Genomic DNA, 24,899 nt, shown 5'->3' with positions numbered 1-24,899 from the left:
ATCACATACTTGGGATCACATGAGCATCTGCTCCGAGCAGCGGAGAATCCTCAGTGTGCAGTGCACACACTGTGAGGATTCACAAGTCTGCAGTCACATAGAGTAACTGTAGACTTGGGCTATGTGCACACGTTGCAGATTTCCTGCAGATCCGCAGCGTTTTTTCCGTGCAGAAACGCGGCAGATCCGCAAGTGATTTACTGTACAATGTAAATCAATGAAAAAAAAAATGCTGTGCTAATGGTGCGGAAAATTCCGCACGGGAACGCTGCAGATTAAAAGTAGCATGTCACTTCTTTTTTGTGGATCTGCAGCGTTTTTGTACCCATTCCATTATGGAAATCCGCAGGGGTAAAAAGCGCAAGAAATCCGCATAAAAAACGCATCAAATCCGCACCTGTTTTCTGCCAAGAGATGCAGAATCCGCACAAAAAACTCCACAGGCAATTCTGCAACGTGGGCACATAGCCTAATAGCTTAAAACCAGACAACCCCTGGTGTCCGACACCAGCTTGTAAAAACAAAAGCGTTAGTCATTTGCATTTACAATTCCCAATCCTAAATCCTGACCTCATGGGAGAGTTAGGAGGCCCCATACACATCAGATCTGGTCCCACTAAAATCGTCTGGTTTGGCCGTCTTCTATCAAACGTGTATGGGGCCATTACTGTACAGATGTGGAGCAGTAGATGAGGACAGCAGCTAGAATTGTGAATTGCTTGATACCAGTTCAGTAAAATTTCACTTTCGGAATGATGTAACCTAAAACTGCTTACATCAATACAGTGCCATTCCTGCTAACGTCCGTGTGATCATTTTATCTCCAGGCGTAACCATCACGGTGTGAAAAAAGAGAAAATTATAAAAATGTTAGAAAATTTTGAGCGTGCTACTGTGAATTCTATATTAAACCTCTCGCATTCAAAGGCATCTAAAAATGCTGGTAATTCTCAAGGAAAAATAAACAAAGGAAATGGGTAAGTTCACAATAATTTTGGTATTACTAAATTCAAAACAGCATTTTTCTACAACCATATATGTCTAAGGCAAGAGAATATACATGTTGTTGCAGATTTCCTTGCATTTATTAATATTGAATGCATATTCAATGGTCAACAAACTATAAAACAATATTAACAAATATAAGACACATGGTAATATATCTTTTCAGAGAAATTAGATTTTTTTTCTCCTTCCCCTTGCCTCCTGATTTGATCATTTACCCAGAAACGTTCCTAATATCCATCTTGCTCAAGGCAAGACAGACTGTTAACTCACTCACTGAGGGACATCAGATTTACAGTTGCTTATTAAAGTCAATGGACAGGGGAGAAGGATTATAAGGGATTAAGGCCGGGTGCCCACGATCTGGAAGTAGCAGCACTTTGGACGCAGCGCATGTTCGCTGCCTCCAGAACACTGCCGTCTATTGAACCCAGGTGAATCCACATATGTTCACTGAGAATTCACCGCATCCAATACATTTGATTTGTGAAATTTCTTTTGGGGAGACAAGCATCTCCGCAAGAGAAATTGACGTGATGCGATCTGGAAAGATGTGCCGCATATCGGTTTCCGCGGGAGTTTATGGACGCATAGTGGATATGAGATTTCTTGAAATCCCATCCACTATGCTGTAACAGCTGGTTGCTGTGGGTTTGTCGTTGCATAAGTACGCAGCGTTAAACCCACAGCAACTGCGGATCGTGATACTTTTTAGTAAGTGTTTTCTCACCCCAGTAATGGATTCACAGCTACATTGCTCAGTACTGTTGTATGTTGTCCTCCTGCTTCTTTTGAAGGTGTGCTAAATAGAGACAGGAGAGAAGGAATCCCTCATCTATGGGAGACTTTCTAGCAGTTAGTCTCCATTTACTAACTCGGAGACATCTACAAATTACACCGGGAGCATGGTGAATAGTGCAGAATAGTCATATAATGGAAGAAATGGTGTTATTACTTATTTACACACACAATAGCTTATTCTGGAAATTCACCTAAAATTACAGACATGATTTCAGTTAAAGGAGTGGTCCGATGCCTAAAATGTCCTTTTATAAATATCTATTTTTACACCCTAAGCACTTTTGTAGTTTGCATTAGTATAAAATACCTTACACTACTCCCAATCCAGCTAATCCCTAATTGTGATCTTTTTACTTCAATTTCTGTGACTTTTCGATTGAGGTGAGTCTCAAGCGGGATATCATAGGAGGCCGGGGTTGTACTCACTTCCCTGCAGTGTTTATCACCCCTCTAGGAACAGGACGTCATCAGAGCATGGCAATGAAAGAAGCCGTCGTAAGTGACTGCAGCGCCACCCTCTGACGTCCTCTTCCTGGCTGGATGATACATGCCGCAGGGAGGTGAGTGCAGCTCCAGCTTCTGTCATCCTCTTCCTGGCTGGATGATACATGCCGCAGGGAGGTGAGTGCAGCTCCAGCCTCTGTCATTCTCTTCCTGGCTGGATGATTCATGCTGCAGGGAGGTGAGTGCAGCTCCAGCCTCTGTCATTCTCTTCCTGGCTGGATGATACATGCCGCAGGGAGGTGAGTGCAGCTCCAGCTTCTGTCATCCTCTTCCTGGCTGGATGATACATGCCGCAGGGAGGTGAGTGCAGCTCCAGCCTCTGTCATTCTCTTCCTGGCTGGATGATACATGCTGCAGGGAGGTGAGTGCAGCTCCAGCCTCTGTCATTCTCTTCCTGGCTGGATGATACATGCCGCAGGGAGGTGAGTGCAGCTCCAGCCTCTGACGTCCTCTTCCTGGCTGGATGATACATGCTGCAGGGAAGTGAGTGCAGCTCCAGCCTCCTGTGATTGCCCATTTGAGACTCCCCTCAAACGCAACGTCGCAGAAAGTGAAGTAACAGGCGAAATATAGCATAGTTTCAGCAATGTAGTATAACGCATATGTACGCCAGCTGTTGCTGTACTTTACTGCATTCCGCCATCCATGTACGTGATTGATTTAAACTATCAAAGGACGAAATTGCACACTAACAGTTTAGTTAAAACTGCTATCTCCTACACAGGAGAGACGTGCAGCTAGCCGGCCTGGGATAATCCGTTTTTCCCCACCCTACAATTGCTGACTGCAACATCTAGATGGTTAAGGCTAGGTTCACATTGCGTTAGTGGGTTTCCGCTAACTGACTCCGTTACATGACGCAATTGTCGCAATTAACGTTATGTAACGGATCCGTTACCGCACCCATTGACTGCAATGTGCTAACGGATCCCTATCGCATCGCAAACGTATGCCATTTTTGGCATGCGTCTGCGATGTGCCGTTAGTTTCGGACGGACCTCGAACACTGCTTGCAGCGTTCAGGGTCCGTTCCTCACTAGCGCAGATCGGGCATCTGCGCTAGCGGGATTGCCGAACGCAATCCCTTTTTGGACATTGCGTTAGTGCAATCCGTTAGCGTATCCGCTAAACGGATTGCACTAACGCAATGTGAACCTAGCCTAACACCATTGGTACCCTATGATGTTATCGTGGCAAACCCAAGGCCACGTAATGACCTTATAGTCTGCTAGCTACTGCGGCCCAGTGGCTTGTTAGTCCCTGCTAAAAGAAGGGTCTAACAGGCCTAGTGTCAGTGTAAAACTGACAGCTCTCATCACAGCAGTACATGAATACTGCAGTGTATCAGACCAGCAATAGACATGTAATATATTCATGTTCCTTCATAGAACCAAGTAAAAACAAAAAAGTGAAAAGAAAAAAAAAAACTTAAAAATGTTTTGCAACTAATAATGAAGGTTTTATCTAAAAACAAAAATAAAGTTTACATAACTGGCATCGCCACATTCAGAACGACCCAAACTACAAAACTGTGATATTATTCACCTCGTACGGCGAATACCATTCAAATATTAAGCATAAAAAAATGTATATTTTTCATCATGCAAACAAATTTGAATAAAAACATAAAAAAATCGTATGTAAATTAAATGGTATCACTGAAAATGTCCTGGTCCTGAAAAAAAAACACCAAGCCTTCATACACTTTTGTCTATCAGAATATGGTGAACAAAATGGTAAATGTAGCAAAAAAAATTTATACATCAATACGTTATCGCTTGGGCCATAACATTTTTAAATCTGTCTTATCAATTATATTGCATGCTGAGCAGCATAAAAATAATAACATAAAAGCAGTTCTCAAATTTCGGTTTATTTGTTTAGTCTGCCTTCCAAAACTCAGCAAAAGGCTCGGTTTACATTTATCCTGTGCTCCACACTGAGCACTAACATCGAGATTTTCGTCTAAATCCCCAAAGAAGCGTAATTCCTACGAAACCCTTGAAAGAACCGTTCACTGTAATGAGGCAGATGTAGTCAATTTGGACTGTGTTCTGGTGTTGTCCATCTTTTTAAGAATCTTTTTAGCATAAAAAGTGTGATTGGCCGCATTTTTGTGCACCCCTATAAAGATGGTACTCCAATGCCGGACAGACTCCAAAGTTACTCAGTTTGACTCATAGTGAGTGCTTCTGTCTGAGGTTTGATCTGAAGCACGTTTGTTTGGGGATTTAGACAGAAACTTCGAGTTAAGTGGATTGTCCTACAAACAAATTACGTTATTATTGATAGATCTTGGAATATAAAAAATGTTCCTGTGAAATTGCTGTGTTCCACCATACAGAATGGCTAAAGTTTGCGATCATCACATACCACAGCTCCTGGCCAGAGAAGGAAGCATAAGTCACTTATGATAAATGAGTATACATATAAGACAGCAAAGCCTTACACCTGCTGCTTTTTGATGTAACTTGTTTCCCTGCCTGTTTTATCACAGGAGTGAGTGTTACTGCCATATCTCCAGCCTTTTGAGGGCATCATAAATCAAGTCAGTGACGTAGCCGCTACAGCAGCCGCTGAGCTTATATGTAACAAAAAAAAAAATGTAAATTTGCTGCAAAATTTTTTACCCTTCTGACGTCCAAACAAAGTGGTGCTGATGTAAAGTAGACGTATGGTAAATGTTTTATATATTTTTTATATGACTTAATGCTGTAAGATCATACAAATTCAGCATTTGGAATTTGCAAAGTTATCACCAAATGTCATAAATTAATGCAAATTTTATTGCCCTAAATTCACCACTAACATAAAGTACATCTCACGAAAAAAAAGATCTCTCTGATATTTATTATTATTATTATTATTATTATTATTATTATTATTTATTATTATAGCGCCATTTATTCCATGGCGCTTTACATGTGAGGAGGGGTATACATAATAAAACAAGTACAATAATCTTAAACAATACAAGTCATAACTGGTACAGGAGGAGAGAGGACCCTGCCCGCGAGGGCTCACAATCTACAAGGGATTGGTGAGAATACAGTAGGTGAGGGTAGAGATGGTCATGCAGCGGTTTGGTGTTATTTAGAAGCATTCCAGAGTTATTACCACATAAATTGAGAAGTCAGAACTGAGAAATGGGCTTGGCCATTAAAAGGGAGCTTTCCCATGCTCTAAAAAATATAGTTTTAATATACTGGAAAAATCACTGATCTTTCCGGATTCCGACGCTTTTTTCGGTTTTGTGCTGCATCAGTCCATTGCAGAGTTATTCAGATTTTATTATTTTGGTGCGCGTTATGTGAAATCTCTGCTTGCAGTTCAGCTTGGCATTTCTTCAGTCTTCACTGGAGGCGTGCATCTTCACCTCTCCCTCCAAGTGGCTGCCGGTCACAGCTCGGTAGTGTCTAAAACTGCTAGATCAGTTATCAAACTATGATTGGCCGCATTTGGAAAGGAGGAGGGAGGTGCCTGTCTCCCCAAAAAAAGCTGTGAAGGTATGCCCACTTGGACTGCAACAGAGATTTCACATAGTGCGCTTCAGAAGAAACAAATATGAGTATCTCTGCCATGAAGCAACACCGAGCAAAATGGAAAAGGGTGGCAAAAGCAGGGAAGCACTGGGTCTTTTCCAAGGTATTTATATTAGGGGTCATTTAGACATCAGTTTTTCTCGTATGAGTGCTATCCTAGTCTATGGGGTAGTTCACATGTCCGAATTTATTTATTTATTTTTTCCTCCTAACATCGAGTGATTACACAGAAGCTTGAAGACTTTTCTGATATTTATCAAATTGTTGGATCAAACTTGCCAATGCAAGTCTATAGGTCCTCATAAAATCGGAGAGCACTCGGATGCCATCCGTGTGCTGTTCGTTTTTCACGTTCTGTTTGATAGGAGAAGCATGAGGATCCTTGGTCAGTTCATTCTGTCATCTGAGACAAACTGATGAAACTCTGGCCAAACTCTGATGGTAAAAAGTGACACTGCCCATACGCTGGTCAAAACACTGATAAAATTTGATCCTTTTTTTTTTTTTTTTTTGAGGCGCCTTGGTCCTTAAGGAGTAGATATAGAGTTCTCCACAGACAGACATATATAGCGGCTTTCCTTCATGTATAATAGAAGGAGCCTCTCCTCTACTTTTATAAATTACTTTGTTTACATTCACCACTGCATTGTACTAATGTATATAAATGCATTTATTCTTGTAAGAAAAGTAAAATAATCTTGCTGTACTTACAGAGAACCTATCGTCTTTCCACAAACACTTAAAGAAGAAGAAACTTCTGTTTCTGAATCTACTGAATCAGGAAACCCGGCAGATGTAGATGGTGCAGCCCAAGCCATGCAGAAGAGCGGTGAAGTGTCTAAAGGCGGCCTAGAAGTTCTTCCTGAAAAACCACAGATAAAAGATCTGACAACTGCGGAAAGTGACAACAATATGGACGTAATTCAGATTGTCCAGAATAATAGTGATGATGAGGTGCAGAGTAATGGCGACTGCTCTATAGAGGCAGCTGCAGATGATCAGGGCGCAGATATAGAGAGAGCATCTTCTCCGACAGGTGAAATGCCAGAATTGCTCAGCTTTGTAGGAGACTGGCCTGTAGAGCAAACCATGAGTCAGAGGACCCCGCGGAGCAAGAAACCTAGAGCCAGGCAGGAAAAACATACACCTTGTGTGCAGGAAAATGATGAACAAATAGATAATAGATCCAGTGAACGAAACCAGATGAAAGAAGCTGCTCTAAGAATGGAGCCTAATAATGACACCCCCACTGTAGATAATAATGAAGAACATTTATTGGGACCGGGAAATGAGTTGTGTATCCCATTAACCCTACAGGATAAAGAGGATTGCACTGAGGAAGGCAAATCTGAGGGCAAGTGTAGTAACGAGATGTCTGCTGATCAAGAGCAAGTAGCTGAATGTATTGAAGGGGAAGATTTGCAAAGCTCGAGTGAAGATGTTAAAGTAAAGCAACCCAGGCATAACTCTAGGCATCACAGATTAGCACTAAGCTTCACAAACAAGTGTGCCATCTCCTCCAAAGACGAGGAGTCTGAGTGCTCCCAGCAGCCCAACGTTGGCCTGTGTGGATGGACGCAAACAGAACCTCAAGACTTTGCAATAGCCTGGAGATTAGAGAGAAGAAATGTAGACGTTTCAGATTCTGTAAAAGTTCTAAAAGGAGTAGGTAGTCGGTTCACGTCCAAGTCATTAGACGCAGATACGCAGGAGAATATACCATACAGAGTGGCACATCATAAAAGTACCTTTGTGGAGGAGGATGATATTATTAGGTTAGGAGATCAGGACGGGTTAGATATTCTTTGCAAACTCTTTAGGTCCCTTTCTTTTGACATACTGAAAGATTTGTTTGAGAGATGCAATAAAGATCTAGTGTGGACAACAAACTTGCTTCTTGATTCTGGAGAGAAAATCTACAAGGACGAGGAATGTGAAACCGAGGAAAGTGACGACTTGGAGTCGTGTTCCCAATCCGATAATGATAACAATTCTGTAATAATTGAGGAAAATTCTATTCTCGTCCCTGAAGAGGATTCTGAAAATGAGGACACTGATTACAGTTTAAAAGAATGCTCTCCCTTTGTAAACGCATTGCCCCTTGTCGTCGCAGAAGAAATGAAAAATGGCAATGTTTTATCTTCTAATGAAATTAATCTTGGCCAACAGTGTAGAATTTCTCCAGAACTTCAAGAAGTTTTTCTGAACGATGAAACCATAACTGACACCATCACCTCTGACCTAATGTGGTCTTCAGATTTACAGGCACGCCATCCTAATACACTTGATTCATCTCTCAATATAATACAAAGCGGTAACCAAGTGGAACCTATAAGAAAAGGCAACTCGGAGAAAATTAATTTAGATCATACAGATCTGTCCACCAATTCTGATATTCAGCGTTCTGGAATATTAGCAGTTGAGTATAATGAAGAGCGAGAGTTTATAGACGTTACAGCACTTGCCGAAGAGGAACCGAAAATGCAAAATAGAAGCAACCCTGGCTTACAATCTAAGGAATCCTTACAATTTGATTATTTGGAGTTGGCTTTGCCTCCAGAATTTGCCTTCCAGCTCACTGAGTTGTTTGGCCCAGTTGGAATTGATCCAGGTAATTATTGCTGAGCAGTGAAAACATATTCATACTAACATAATACATACTGTACTAAATACAAAAATAAATAATGAGGAAGGGCGCAGGTTTGGACTATCTCCAATCTAAAGGCCAACAAACAGATTAATGTAAGGGAAAAGTTGACCTAGCCCACCAAGTTTTTCAGGAGCAGCTGATGCTGACCAAGAGCATGATGTATTAATTATAAGGACCAACTCTTTTGTTTCCTAGGTGAAAGACCTCTGCCGCACTTTCCTAGCACTTTCCTAACTTTCCTGGTTTATTTTCTTCCCATCTGTCAGCTGAGCCATACATTCATGTGTATGATGGGTCGGCAGTGGTGATGAGCGAACGTGCTGGGATAACACATGCAGGGATCGGCTGTTTGTAAGGCGAACCCTCCCATGTATTGCAGCTGTCAAACAGCCTCGAGACATGCAGCCGCGGGGACTTGAACATATTTTTCGAGCACACCGAAGTCACTCGGTTAGCACACGAGTTCGCTCAGATTTCACCTTATCCCAGCACGTTCTCACATCACTAGTCGGGAGGAAAAGCTTGTTTGCCCCACAGCTATCTTGGGTTTATGGTCTCTTTAACATTTGCCACCTATGCAGTACCTTCCACAGCCCATCCCTCCAGGATCACTGGTATAGGTGAACTGTCTACACTGGTGTTTGACTTAATCACAAATTGGGATGTCACATCAAGGGAGCATCACTAAATGTGCCAATTATGTATAACGGCATCTTAAAGGGAATCTGTCAGCAGATTTTTGCTATGTAATCTAAGAGTAGAGGATGAAGAGTCAGAGACCCTGATTCCAGCAATGTTTCACTTACTAGGCTCTATTTTGCTGTTTCAATAAAATCAGTGTTTTAGCAGCAGGAGATTATCACTGCAGCACTAGGTGCCTCGTGCATACTAGTCAACTGCTCTGTGTATTCCTACCCCACCACTGATTTACACATTTCTGCCAATGCATAGTGTACACAGAAAGCTGCCAATCGGTGGTGTGGAGGGGATTATACAGAGCTCATATTTTTTGGCACTGCAATATCTGCAGTAGTGAAAGTAGTGTTTGTATTAATGACAGCATGCAGACCAGTAAGTGATGCATCGCTGGAATCAACCCCTATATCATGCTGCTCTCAAATTACATAAACACAAAAACTCATCATAAAAATGTAGATTTTTAATAAAATCACAAAAGAGATATAAAATAAAATACGTCAAATCCCAAAGTTGGCCAGAAGGTGGCGCCACAGGGTAACACATCAGCAAATCCCTCAAGAAAGTGATTGGAACAATAAAAAATATGTGATAGTGAGGTAACTATAAAAAATGGAAATGTGAAAATAAAATGCAGTGAAAAAACATCAAAATTTATGTGAGGTAAAGTAAATGCCGTGAGTATGCTGTGGTGCCAACCTGTCCCTACGCACGTTTCGGCAGTAAAATGCCTTCTTCCTGGGGAGTGTCAAAGGTATCTGATGGGCATCAATTTATGTGGAAGAGCGACCAATAAAGTAAGTATGTGATGTGTGCAGCTCAAATAATGCCCCGGCTGTTGAATGGCACATGAGAACACCCACTGAGCTCCCCGTCACTCACCCGATCGTCATGGAGACGATCACAAACACATGACTCGAAGCCACGCCCACATAGATCACGTCCACATAGATCACGCCCACATAGATCAGCCGGAGCATTATTTGAGCTGCACACATACTTTATTGGTCGCTCTTTTAACATTCTATGTAGAGAGGAGGCGCTAGAGGCAGGCAGACATTCTGCTGCAAGTTCTCCATAGAACTTTGAGCCCCAACCGTCATGTTCTGTGTAATCGGAACATCTGAATTCACTGGAGACAAGTTTTTACCATGAGTTGAGAATAATTGATCACTCCAGAGGAGAAAAAAAAGCAGATTTTTCTGATATATGTTGCAAAGATTTTTATTTTCATGTGTATTATTGATTTAGGAAATTAAAAAAAACAAAACAAAACATGCTATTAGGCTATGTGCACACGATGCGGATTTAGTGCGGATCCACAGCGTTTTTTTCCACGCAGAAACGCTGCTGATCCGCAAAGCAATTTACAGTACAATGTAAATCAATAGGAAAAAAAAAATGCTGTGCTAATGGTGCGGAAAATTCCACAGGAAAAACGTGGATCAGAAGAATGAGCATGTCACTCCTTTTGTGCGGATCTGCAGCGTTTCTGCACCCTTCCATTATAGAAATCCGCAGGGGTAAAAAAATGCATGAAGTCCGCACAAAATCCGCAGTAAATCTGCACAAAAAACGCAGCAAATCTGCACCTGCGTTCTCTGCCAGGAGATGCAGATTTTGTGCAGGAAATTCTGCACCCCAATCCGCAACGTGTGCACACAGCCTTACTCTTTCAAGGGACCCTTTCACCATGAAAATTCAGCCTGTTGTGTGGCAATCGTGTTACAGAACAAGGGAAACAGAGCAGATTGATATATACTTGTGTGAGCAAAGATTCAGTATAACTTTTGTTTTAATCATTTAATCCTCTGCTCTTTAGGGAATTTTCAGACCAGTGGGCGGTGCTATCGGTGACTGACAGCCTCCTTTGTATCAGTGTGAATACAAAGAGAGCTGTCAGTCACTGATGGCACCGCCCACTGGACTCATAATCCCAGAAATAGCAGAGAATTAAACAATGAAATCACAGATTATACATACAACTATATATTAATCCTCTCTGCCCCTCCTGCTCTTTACCATGGTGCCTGCAGATTGGACGGCATTTTCATGGTGACAAGTTCCCTTTAGCAGATTCATTGTATCTAATCTATTTTTTTGTTGTTGTTTGTTTGTTTTTTGCCCAGGGTCATTAACTATTGAAGATTGTGTAGTACCAATTGATCTCAAATTGGCCGAATCCATCCATAGGAAGTGGAAAGAATCCATATTGGTTAGTTAATATATTCAGTAAATTCACTGCAATCCGTACATTCAAGCGGTTGTTCAGGATTTATTGACGACCGATCCTTTTGGAAAGGGCATCAATATGAGATTGGCGAGAGCCTAACACCCAGCTGTTATTTAGCTCTCGCTGCGGAGGGAACTGTCCTGTGCATGGAGTCGGGACCCCACAGCTCCACACACATGTACTACAGCTGTCTTATGCCAGCTCCATACACTATTAGCTAGTGATGGCTAACCTTTTAGAGACCGAGTAGAAAGTAAGTAAAATTGCAAAGTTTTTTGTTTTTACAACCTCTTTGCAATTGTAATTCTTTATCATGATGAGAACAAATCCTTTAAAGGGAACCTGTCAAAGGCGTTTGTAACTAAAAGAGCCACCTTGTGCTGCACTAATGCTGCATTCTGACAAGGTGGCTCTTTTAGTTGGGGTCCCTGGGACTGCTGCAATAATTGCTTTTGAAGTTTGTCCCCCATGCCTGTGAAATTGCCAGGAAGGCAGGTCTTTCCCGGCTAATCCAAATGCCTCCCAGCCGTCACTCATGGCCTCTGCGTGCCTGGCGCCGGCTCCTCTTCCTTCATTAACGTCCCCAGCGTCTGCGCTGCCCTTTGAACTTACAGCACAGGCGCCGGGGACGCTAAAGAATGAGAGGAGGCAGCGCCCGGCACGCAGAGGCCCTGAGTGACGGCTGGGAGGCGTTTGCATTAGCCAAGAAAGACCTGCCTTCCTGGCAATTTCACAGGTATGGGGGACAAACTTCAAAAGCGATTATTGCAGCAGTGCCAGGGACCCGAACTAAAAGAGCCACCTTGTCAGAATGCGGCATTAGTGGCGCACAAGCTGGCTCTTCTAGTTAGAAACGTCTGGGGAGGGGGGGAGGGGTGGGGGTGACAGGTTGCCTTTAAGGCAGGGATATCACACTCAAGTACACAAAGGGCCAAAGTTAAAGGCTTGCAGAAAGTTGCAGGCCAACCTTGATATTAAAAAAATGTCTACAATTGAAGAATTTTTTTCTTATCAAATAAAATGATTAACTTTCGGAATTATAGTGGAATAATATAATATGTTATGTAACAGCAGTAAAAAGCATATGGCTCAATGGCCTAATTTTAAATATGTAATAACAAAGGATAAAAAAAACCTTGAATAATACAGAAAGTGCTCCCAAACAGTGTGATGCCCCCACAGCGAACTACTCAACACGCACAGTATGATGACCCTACTATACTCCCCTTGCTCAATTCCCCCAACAAATAATGGATACTCCATCACGGTATGATTCTCCAACTGTAATCCCCACACAGCCCTCCATACAGTATAATCGACACACAAAGTCCTCCATACAGTATAATGGTTCCACATAGTCCTCCATACAGTGTAATGGCCCCCACATAGTCCTGCATAAAATGTAATGGACCCCTCATAATGCTCCATGCAGTATAATGGCCCCACACGATGCTCCATACTGTATAATGACCTCACATAGTGCTCCATACTGTATAATGACCTCACATAGTGCTCCATACTGTATAATGGCCACACAGTGCTCCATACTGTATAATGACCTCACATAGTGCTCCATACTGTATAATGGCCCCACATAGTGCTCCATACTGTATAATGGCTCCACACGATGCTCCATACTGTATAATGGCCCACATGATGCGTCGTACTGTATAATGGACCCACACGATGCTCCATACTGTATAATGGCCCCACACGATGCTCTATACTGTATAATGGCCCCACATAGTGTTTCATACAGTATAATGGCCTCACATTAAAAATAAATAAATACTGTATATTCTCGTGTATAAGCTGACCCGAGTATAAGCCGAGTCACCTAATTTTGCCATGAAAAAACTGGGAAAACGTATTGACTCGGGTATGCATTGTCCCCTAATCTCTATTCTGGTATGCATGGCTCCTTATCACCATCCTTGTCTGCATGGCTCCTTACCCCATCCTTGTATGCATGGCTCCTTATCCCCATCCTTGTATGCATTGCTCCTTTTCCCCATCCTTGTCTGCATGGCTCCTTATCACCATCCTTGTCTGCATGGCTCCTTATCCCCATCCTTGTCTGCATGGCTCCTTATCCCCATCCTGCATGGCTCCTTATCCCAATCTTTGTCTGTATGGCTCCTTATCCCCATCCTTGTATGCATGGCTCCTTATCCCCTTCCTTGTATGCATGGCTCCTTATCCCCATCCTTGTATGCATGGCTCCTTATCCCCATCCTTGTATGCATGGCTCCTTATCCCCATCCTTGTATGCATGGCTCCTTATCCCCATCCTTGTATGCATGGCTCCTTATCCCCTTCCTTGTATGCATGGCTCCTTATCCCCATCCTTGTATGCATGGCTCCTTATCCCCATCCTTGTATGCATGGCTCCTTATCCCCTTCCTTGTATGCTTTGCTCCTTATCCCCATCCTTATCCCCATCCTTGTATGCATGGCTCCTTATCCCCTTCCTTGTATGCATGGCTCCTTATCCCCTTCCTTGTATGCATGGCTCCTTATCCAATTCCTTGTATGCATGGCTCCTTATCCCCTTCCTTGTATGCATGGCTCCTTATCCCCATCCTTGTATGCATGGCTCCTTATCCCCATCCTTGTATGCATGGCTCCTTATCCCCTTCCTTGTATGCATGGCTCCTTATCCCCATCCTTGTATGCATGGCTCCTTATCCCCATCCTTGTATGCATGGCTCCTTATCCCCTTCCTTGTATGCATGGCTCCTTATCCCCTTCCTTGTATGCATGGCTCCTTATCCCCATCCTTGTATGCATGGCTCCTTATCCCCATCCTTGTATGCATGGCTCCTTATCCCCATCCTTGTATGCATGGCTCCTTATCCCCTTCCTTGTATGCATGGCTCCTTATCCCCATCCTTGTATGCATGGCTCCTTATCCCCATCCTTGTATGCATGGCTCCTTATCCAATTCCTTGTATGCATGGCTCCTTATCCCCTTCCTTGTATGCATGGCTCCTTATCCCCTTCCTTGTATGCATGGCTCCTTATCCCCATCCTTATCCCCATCCTTGTATGCATGGCTCCTTATCCCCTTCCTTGTATGCATGGCTCCTTATCCCCTTCCTTGTATGCATGGCTCCTTATCCAATTCCTTGTATGCATGGCTCCTTATCCCCTTCCTTGTATGCATGGCTCCTTATCCCCTTCCTTGTATGCATGGCTCCTTATCCCCATCCTTGTATGCATGGCTCCTTATCCCCATCCTTGTATGCATGGCTCCTTATCCCCTTCCTTGTATGCATGGCTCCTTATCCCCTTCCTTGTATGCATGGCTCCTTATCCCCATCCTTGTATGCATGGCTCCTTATCCCCATCCTTGTATGCATGGCTCCTTATCCCCATCCTTGTATGCATGGCTCCTTATCCCCTTCCTTGTATGCATGGCTCCTTATCCCCATCCTTGTATGCATGGCTCCTTATCCCCATCCTTGTATGCATGGCTCCTTATCCAATTCCTTGTATGCATGGCTCCTTATCCCCTTCCTTGTATGCATGGCTCCTTATCCCCTTCCTTGTATGCATGGCTCCTTATCCCCTTCCTTGTATGCATGGCTCCTTATCCCCTTCCTTGTATGCATGGCTCCTTATCCCCTTCCTTGTATGCATGGCTCCTTATCCAATTCCTTGTATGCATGGCTCCTTATCCCCTTCCTTGTATGCATGGCTCCTTATCCCCATCCTTGTATGCATGGCTCCTTATCCCCTTCCTTGTATGCATGGCTCCTTATCCCCTTCCTTGTATGCATGGCTCCTTATCCCCTTCCTTGTATGCATGGCTCCTTATCCAATTCCTTGTATGCATGGCTCCTTATCCCCTTCCTTGTATGCATGGCTCCTTATCCCCTTCCTTGTATGCATGGCTCCTTATCCCCTTCCTTGTATGCATGGCTCCTTATCCCCTTCCTTGTATGCATGGCTCCTTATCCAATTCCTTGTATGCATGGCTCCTTATCCCCTTCCTTGTATGCATGGCTCCTTATCCCCTTCCTTGTATGCATGGCTCCTTATCCCCATCCTTGTATGCATGGCTCCTTATCCCCATCCTTGTATGCATGGCTCCTTATCCCCTTCCTTGTATGCATGGCTCCTTATCCCCTTCCTTGTATGCATGGCTCCTTATACCCTTCCTTGTATGCATGGCTCCTTATCCAATTCCTTGTATGCATGGCTCCTTATCCCCTTCCTTGTATGCATGGCTCCTTATCCCCTTCCTTGTATGCATGGCTCCTTATCCCCATCCTTGTATGCATGGCTCCTTATCCCCATCCTTGTATGCATGGCTCCTTATCCCCATCCTTGTATGCATGGCTCCTTATCCCCATCCTTGTATGCATGGCTCCTTATCCTCATCCTTGTATGCATGGCTCCTTATCCCCTTCCTTGTATGCATGGCTCCTTATCCCCTTCCTTGTATGCATGGCTCCTTATCCAATTCCTTGTATGCATGGCTCCTTATCCCCTTCCTTGTATGCATGGCTCCTTATCCCCTTCCTTGTATGCATGGCTCCTTATCCCCTTCCTTGTATGCATGGCTCCTTATCCCCATCCTTATCCCCATCCTTGTATGCATGGCTCCTTATCCCCTTCCTTGTATGCATGGCTCCTTATCCCCTTCCTTGTATGCATGGCTCCTTATCCAATTCCTTGTATGCATGGCTCCTTATCCCCTTCCTTGTATGCATGGCTTCTTATCCCCTTCCTTGTATGCATGGCTCCTTATCCCCTTCCTTGTATGCATGGCTCCTTATCCCCTTCCTTGTATGCATGGCTCCTTATCCAATTCCTTGTATGCATGGCTCCTTATCCCCTTCCTTGTATGCATGGCTCCTTATCCCCTTCCTTGTATGCATGGCTCCTTATCCCCTTCCTTGTATGCATGGCTCCTTATCCCCTTCCTTGTATGCATGGCTCCTTATCCCCTTCCTTGTATGCATGGCTCCTTATCCCCTTCCTTGTATGCATGGCTCCTTATCCCCTTCCTTGTATGCATGGCTCCTTATCCCCATCCTTGTATGCATGGCTCCTTATCCCCATCCTTGTATGCATGGCTCCTTATCCCCTTCCTTGTATGCATGGCTCCTTATCCCCTTCCTTGTATGCATGGCTCCTTATCCCCTTCCTTGTATGCATGGCTCCTTATCCCCATCCTTATCCCCATCCTTGTATGCATGGCTCCTTATCCAATTCCTTGTATGCATGGCTCCTTATCCCCTTCCTTGTATGCATGGCTCCTTATCCCCTTCCTTGTATGCATGGCTCCTTATCCCCTTCCTTGTATGCATGGCTCCTTATCCCCTTCCTTGTATGCATGGCTCCTTATCCCCATCCTTATCCCCATCCTTGTATGCATGGCTCCTTATCCCCTTCCTTGTATGCATGGCTCCTTATCCCCATCCTTATCCCCATCCTTGTATGCATGGCTCCTTATCCCCTTCCTTGTATGCATGGCTCCTTATCCCCTTCCTTGTCTGCATGGCTCCTTATCCCCTTCCTTGTATGCATGGCTCCTTATCCCCTTCCTTGTATGCATGGCTCCTTATCCCCATCCTTGTATGCATGGCTCCTTATCCCCATCCTTGTATGCATGGCTCCTTATCCCCATCCTTGTATGCATGGCTCCTTATCCCCTTCCTTGTATGCATGGCTCCTTATCCCCATCCTTGTATGCATGGCTCCTTATCCCCATCCTTGTATGCATGGCTCCTTATCCCCATCCTTGTATGCATGGCTCCTTATCCCCTTCCTTGTATGCATGGCTCCTTATCCCCATCCTTGTATGCATGGCTCCTTATCCCCATCCTTGTATGCATGGCTCCTTATCCCCTTCCTTGTATGCATGGCTCCTTATCCCCTTCCTTGTATGCATGGCTCCTTAACCCCATCCTTGTATGCATGGCTCCTTATCCCCATCCTTGTATGCATGGCTTCTCATCCCTGTCATGGTATGCATGGCCCCTCATCCCTGTCATGGCATGCATGGCTCCTTATTCCCATCCTTGTATGCATGGCTCCTTATCCCCATCCTTGTATGCATGGCTCCTTATCCCCTTCCTTGTATGCATGGCTCCTTATCCCCTTCCTTGTATGCATGGCTCCTTAACCCCATCCTTGTATGCATGGCTCCTTATCCCCATCCTTGTATGCATGGCTTCTCATCCCTGTCATGGTATGCATGGCCCCTCATCCCTGTCATGGCATGCATGGCTCCTTATCCCCATCCTTGTATGCATGGCTCCTTATCCCCATCCTTGTATGCATGGCTCCTTATCCCCTTCCTTGTATGCATGGCTCCTTATCCCCATCCTTATCCCCATCCTTGTATGCATGGCTCCTTATCCAATTCCTTGTATGCATGGCTCCTTATCCCCTTCCTTGTATGCATGGCTCCTTATCCCCTTCCTTGTATGCATGGCTCCTTATCCCCTTCCTTGTATGCATGGCTCCTTATCCCCTTCCTTGTATGCATGGCTCCTTATCCCCATCCTTATCCCCATCCTTGTATGCATGGCTCCTTATCCCCTTCCTTGTATGCATGGCTCCTTATCCCCATCCTTATCCCCATCCTTGTATGCATGGCTCCTTATCCCCTTCCTTGTATGCATGGCTCCTTATCCCCTTCCTTGTCTGCATGGCTCCTTATCCCCTTCCTTGTATGCATGGCTCCTTATCCCCTTCCTTGTATGCATGGCTCCTTATCCCCATCCTTGTATGCATGGCTCCTTATCCCCATCCTTGTATGCATGGCTCCTTATCCCCATCCTTGTATGCATGGCTCCTTATCCCCTTCCTTGTATGCATGGCTCCTTATCCCCATCCTTGTATGCATGGCTCCTTATCCCCATCCTTGTATGCATGGCTCCTTATCCCCTTCCTTGTATGCATGGCTCCTTATCCCCATCCTTGTATGCATGGCTCCTTATCCCCATCCTTGTATGCATGGCTCCTTATCCCCTTCCTTGTATGCATGGCTCCTTATCCCCTTCCTTGTATGCATGGCTCCTTAACCCCATCCTTGTATGCATGGCTCCTTATCCCCATCCTTGTATGCATGGCTTCTCATCCCTGTCATGGTATGCATGGCCCCTCATCCCTGTCATGGCATGCATGGCTCCTTATTCCCATCCTTGTATGCATGGCTCCTTATCCCCATCCTTGTATGCATGGCTCCTTATCCCCTTCCTTGTATGCATGGCTCCTTATCCCCTTCCTTGTATGCATGGCTCCTTAACCCCATCCTTGTATGCATGGCTCCTTATCCCCATCCTTGTATGCATGGCTTCTCATCCCTGTCATGGTATGCATGGCCCCTCATCCCTGTCATGGCATGCATGGCTCCTTATTCCCATCCTTGTACGCATGGCTCCTTATCCCCATCCTTGTATGCATGGCTCCTTATCCCCATCCTTGTATGCATGGCTCCTTATCCCCTTCCTTGTATGCATGGCTCCTTATCCCCATCCTTGTATGCATGGCTCCTTATCCCCATCCTTGTATACATGGCTCCTTATCCAATTCCTTGTATGCATGGCTCCTTATCCCCATCCTTATCCCCATCCTTGTACGCATGGCTCCTTATCCCCTTTCTTGTATGCATGGCTCCTTATCCAATTCCTTGTATGCATGGCTCCTTATCCCCTTCCTTGTATGCATGGCTCCTTATCCCCTTCCTTGTATGCATGGCTCCTTATCCCCTTCCTTGTATGCATGGCTCCTTATCCCCTTCCTTGTATGCATGGCTCCTTATCCAATTCCTTGTATGCATGGCTCCTTATCCCCTTCCTTGTATGCATGGCTCCTTATCCCCTTCCTTGTATGCATGGCTCCTTATCCCCTTCCTTGTATGCATGGCTCTTTATCCCCTTCCTTGTATGCATGGCTCCTTATCCCCTTCCTTGTATGCATGGCTCCTTATCCCCTTCCTTGTATGCATGGCTCCTTATCCAATTCCTTGTATGCATGGCTCCTTATCCCCTTCCTTGTATGCATGGCTCCTTATCCCCATCCTTGTATGCATGGCTCCTTATCCCCTTCCTTGTATGCATGGCTCCTTATCCCCTTCCTTGTATGCATGGCTCCTTATCCAATTTCTTGTATGCATGGCTCCTTATCCCCTTCCTTGTATGCATGGCTCCTTATCCCCTTCCTTGTATGCATGGCTCCTTATCCCCATCCTTGTATGCATGGCTCCTTATCCCCATCCTTGTATGCAAGGCTCCTTATCCAATTCCTTGTATGCATGGCTCCTTATCCCCTTCCTTGTATGCATGGCTCCTTATCCCCTTCCTTGTATGCATGGCTCCTTATCCCCATCCTTGTATGCATGGCTCCTCATCCCCTACCATGTATGCATGGCTCCTTATCCCCTTCCTTGTATGCATGGCTCCTTATCCCCTTCCTTGTATGCATGGCTCCTTATCCCCTTCCTTGTATGCATGGCTCCTTATCCCCTTCCTTGTATGCATGGCTCCTTATCCCCTTCCTTGTATGCATGGCTCCTTATCCCCATCCTTGTATGCATGGCTCCTTATCCCCATCCTTGTATGCATGGCTCCTTATCCCCTTCCTTGTATGCATGGCTCCTTATCCCCTTCCTTGTATGCATGGCTCCTTATCCCCTTCCTTGTATGCATGGCTCCTTATCCCCATCCTTATCCCCATCCTTGTATGCATGGCTCCTTATCCAATTCCTTGTATGCATGGCTCCTTATCCCCTTCCTTGTATGCATGGCTCCTTATCCCCTTCCTTCTATGCATGGCTCCTTATCCCCTTCCTTGTATGCATGGCTCCTTATCCCCATCCTTATCCCCATCCTTGTATGCATGGCTCCTTATCCCCTTCCTTGTATGCATGGCTCCTTATCCCCATCCTTATCCCCATCCTTGTATGCATGGCTCCTTATCCCCTTCCTTGTATGCATGGCTCCTTATCCCCTTCCTTGTATGCATGGCTCCTTATCCCCTTCCTTGTATGCATGGCTCCTTATCCCCTTCCTTGTATGCATGGCTCCTTATCCCCTTCCTTGTATGCATGGCTCCTTATCCCCATCCTTGTATGCATGGCTCCTTATCCCCTTCCTTGTATGCATGGCTCCTTATCCCCATCCTTGTATGCATGGCTCCTTATCCCCATCCTTGTATGCATGGCTCCTTATCCCCATCCTTGTATGCATGGCTCCTTATCCCCTTCCTTGTATGCATGGCTCCTTATCCCCATCCTTGTATGCATGGCTCCTTATCCCCATCCTTGTATGCATGGCTCCTTATCCCCATCCTTGTATGCATGGCTCCTTATCCCCTTCCTTGTATGCATGGCTCCTTATCCCCTTCCTTGTATGCATGGCTCCTTATCCCCTTCCTTGTATGCATGGCTCCTTATCCCCATCCTTGTATGCATGGCTTCTCATCCCTGTCATGGTATGCATGGCCCCTCATCCCTGTCATGGCATGCATGGCTCCTTATTCCCATCCTTGTATGCATGGCTCCTTATCCCCATCCTTGTATGCATAGCTCCTCATCCCTGTCCTGGTATTCAGGGCTCCTCATCCCTATCCTTGTATATATGGCCCCGATGAGAAAAGCATAAAAAAACAACAAAACAAAAACATCCTACTTACCTTCCCTGCGCGCCCTCACAACATCTTGTTCCGATGCCAGCAGCATCTGCGGCCAAGCGGTCACGTGTCACCGCTCATTAAGGTAATAAATATTCACCTCACTCCAAGCGTATAGGAGTGAAAAGAGGTGAATATTCATTATCTTAATGGGCGGGCACCTGTGATATCCTGGCAGCTGCAGGAAGCCGGCAACTCCGGCTGACACTATGTGTGCGATAAAAGAAATGAATATTCACTGCTAGTGTAGTGAAAATTCATTGTTCTTCAGCAGCTGGCACAGGCGAGGGGTTGAGAAGAGTGGTGGTGGTACGCGTTCTGAGGAGATAGTGCGCGTACCCACTGGGAGGGCTCTGCCTGCCCCCCGTTCGCTGCAACTGCTCTAAGCCTATGTTCACATGTCCTATAATCATTAGATGGAGTGGATCCAGCAGCAATTGGTTAACAAAAAAAGCTGCAAGCATATGATCGGTGGGAATGAGGGGATTTGGTCTCCACTAATCTGAGTGCAATTGTCTGCATAATCAAACTAATAAGACAAGCAGTTTAGCATCTCGTCGGCACACGTCTATGAATTTGTAGCATATGATTCAGGTTATTGGGCAGGTAAGGGGACATTGGTCATCACCATGTAAAAAGAAGCAGATGATTCTACAAGGAACGAAATCCCTTCTAGAATGGAATCCACACAAACCTTTAGGCTATGTGCACACGTTCAGGATTTCTCGCAGAAAATTCCTGAGAAAAACCAGACCTTTTCCGCAAGAAAACCGCATGCGTTTTTGCCGTGTTTTTTTCCGGACACTTCCCAATGCATTTTGTAGTGGGAAATCCGCAAAAAAACTGCAAAATGAATGAACATCCTGCGGTTTTTACCGCGATGCGTTTTTTTTCACGTAAAAAAAAAAACTCATCATGTGCACAAAACATGCGGAATTCATTCTAAATGATGGGATGCTTATTGTATGCGGGTTTTTTTGCGGTTTCATAGCGTTTTTATCAGGAAAAACCGCGAAAAATACGCAACGTGTGCACACAGCCTAACATTGCGCCTTTAACCCCTTCATGACATATGTTTACATCATGTCTCGTGTCCCCGACTTTGATGTGGGCTCTCTTCTGAGCCCTCATCTTTCTCTGCTCATGACAGCTGAATTAATCAGCTTTCGTGTGCCTTTATCAGCTGCAGGTGGAGGTCTGATCCGCCGGCGGCTGTTAATCAGTTAGGTCCCGCTGTCAATCTCTGACAGCGGCATTTAATATGCACCATTGGCGTACCTGTCACATGATCAGCGGGTGCCTATGAATGGTCCTGGCAGCCGCTGGTCTGCAGAAGACCCCTGTGCCTGTCATTGTGATGCTCCTGTGAACTCTGGCTCGTGGCTGGCGTTTATTGGAAATTGTCATTTTTATTATACATAACAGTGCTGAAGCCCTGCTGTGGTATAGCACAGGTGATTGGAAGATCACAGCTTCAAGTTTCCTAAGGAGACTAATAAATAAAGAAAAACTTTTTTTTAATATAAAAAACTCTAAACATCACTCCTTTTTTGCCCCAGTGAAATTAATAATAAAAAATACACATATTTGGTATGTCTGCATTCAGAAATGTCCGATCTATCAAAATAAAGAGTAATATAATCGGATCTGTAAATGGCTTAATGAGAAAAAAATCGACATACCAGAATTATGGGGGGGTTTGGCCGCCACAACATTGCAATAAAATGCAATAACAGAAGATCAAAACACCGTATTTACCCCAAAATGGTATCAATATTACATTAGCTCAGGGTGCAAAAAATAACACTATGGGTCTCAGAAAATGGTGACAAATTCAAAAACCTTTTTTTTTTTTCAGACAAATTTTGGAATTTTTTCCATCACTTAAATAATAAAAATAACTATGCATGTTTGATATCTGCATACTCGTACTAACTTGGGGAATCATATTGCCATGTCAGTTCTACCATATAGTGAACATGGTAAATAACACAAAAATCAATTTGGAAATTGCACTTTTTTTTGCAATTTTACTGCACTTGGAATTTTTTTCTCGTTTTCCAGTACACTATATAGTAAAATCAATAGTGTCATTCAAAAGTACAGCTCGTCCTGCAAAAAACAAGCCTTCATATGGCCATATTTATGGAAAAATAAAAAAAAAGTTATGACTCTTGGCTTGGAAGAAGGGAAGAATAAAACAAAAATGAAAAGAATTGCCATGGCGTAAAGGGGTTAAGCTGCAAAACTTGTTAGCGGTTTCCTTTATCCACTTTTTGCTCCTCCCTCAGTTTGTCACAGAACACTTTTTTTCTTTTTGTCGCAAAACGATTAATCTGCAGTTTTTGTTTTTAATCGTATTGTACTTTTTTTTATTTTTATTCCTCAGGAAAGACATCGTCAAGAAGCGCTCTCTTATCAGCTGATTGAGTGTAAGTATATTTTTACTGTAGCCTTCTAATATCCAGTGGCATCTTATAGAGAAATGTAGCCGTGCATAAGAACCTTTCTTGGATAGAGCCCCCATCGCTCCAATTGTTCCCTGAAAAGTGGCAGGGATGACCTTCTGTCCATCTGCTCTGATGAGCTTCACGGTCTTGTGCCATGAAGAATGGAGCGTCGTCCTACCAGAAATTGTGTTTGTCTGCTTGAGATCTTATGGTTTATTGGTCTTATGATATAATGGTTTATTATATGCTCCAGTGAAAACATGCCGTGATTCGAACATGTTGACAAAGGCCTTATTCTTTTAGTAGAGTAGAAGATACCAGAAAATAAAAAATTCTATTATGGGTCGATATGATAGTCCTGGAAAGTGGGATTGAGTGGTGAGGGGAAGTTACTAGCTCTGTCCGCTAACCGGGTTCTACAGGTCCTTCTCAAAAAATTAGCATATAGTGTTAAATTTCATTATTTACCATAATGTAATGATTACAATTAAACTTTCATATATTATAGATTCATTATCCACCAACTGAAATTTGTCAGGTCTTTTATTGTTTTAATACTGATGATTTTGGCATACAACTCCTGATAACCCAAAAAACCTGTCTCAATAAATTAGCATATCAAGAAAAGGTTCTCTAAACGACCTATTACCCTAATCTTCTGAATCAACTAATTAACTCTAAACACATGCAAAAGATACCTGAGGCTTTTATAAACTCCCTGCCTGGTTCATTACTCAAAACCCCCATCATGGGTAAGACTAGCGACCTGACAGATGTCAAGAAGGCCATCATTGACACCCTCAAGCAAGAGGGTAAGACCCAGAAAGAAATTTCTCAACAAATAGGCTGTTCCCAGAGTGCTGTATCAAGGCACCTCAATGGTAAGTCTGTTGGAAGGAAACAATGTGGCAGAAAACGCTGTACAACGAGAAGAGGAGACCGGACCCTGAGGAAGATTGTGGAGAAGGACCGATTCCAGACCTTGGGGAACCTGAGGAAGCAGTGGACTGAGTCTGGTGTGGAAACATCCAGAGCCACCGTGCACAGGCGTGTGCAGGAAATGGGCTACAGGTGCCGCATTCCCCAGGTAAAGCCACTTTTGAGCTACAGAGAAGCAGCACTGGACTGTTGCTAAGTGGTCCCAAGTACTTTTTTCTGATGAAAGCAAATTTTGCATGTCATTCGGAAATCAAGGTGCCAGAGTCTGGAGGAAGACTGGAGAGAAGGAAATGCCAAAATGCCTGAAGTCCAGTGTCAAGTACCCACAGTCAGTGATGGTGTGGGGTGCCATGTCAGCTGCTGGTGTTGGTCCACTGTGTTTCATCAAGGGCAGGGTCAATGCAGCTAGCTATCAGGAGATTTTGGAGCAC

At 44.3% G+C, this 24,899-nt stretch overlaps 1 protein-coding gene across 1 annotated transcript in view; it reads left to right on the top strand.

The window, feature by feature from the left end:
* Nucleotides 1-24,899, top strand: part of N4BP2 (NEDD4 binding protein 2) — a 123,248-nt gene that overhangs the window by 77,646 nt on the left and 20,703 nt on the right. The window contains exons 7-10 of the mRNA XM_069744571.1: nucleotides 828-977; nucleotides 6,566-8,463; nucleotides 11,328-11,413; nucleotides 23,469-23,511. Of these exons, the coding sequence (XP_069600672.1) occupies nucleotides 828-977; nucleotides 6,566-8,463; nucleotides 11,328-11,413; nucleotides 23,469-23,511 (2,177 nt within the window). The remainder of the gene's footprint in view (nucleotides 1-827; nucleotides 978-6,565; nucleotides 8,464-11,327; nucleotides 11,414-23,468; nucleotides 23,512-24,899) is intronic.

This window comes from Ranitomeya imitator, chromosome 1, assembly GCF_032444005.1.
Source record: "Ranitomeya imitator isolate aRanImi1 chromosome 1, aRanImi1.pri, whole genome shotgun sequence".
Lineage (NCBI taxonomy): Eukaryota > Metazoa > Chordata > Amphibia > Anura > Dendrobatidae > Ranitomeya > Ranitomeya imitator.
This window is presented reverse-complemented; position numbering and strand designations above follow the sequence as displayed.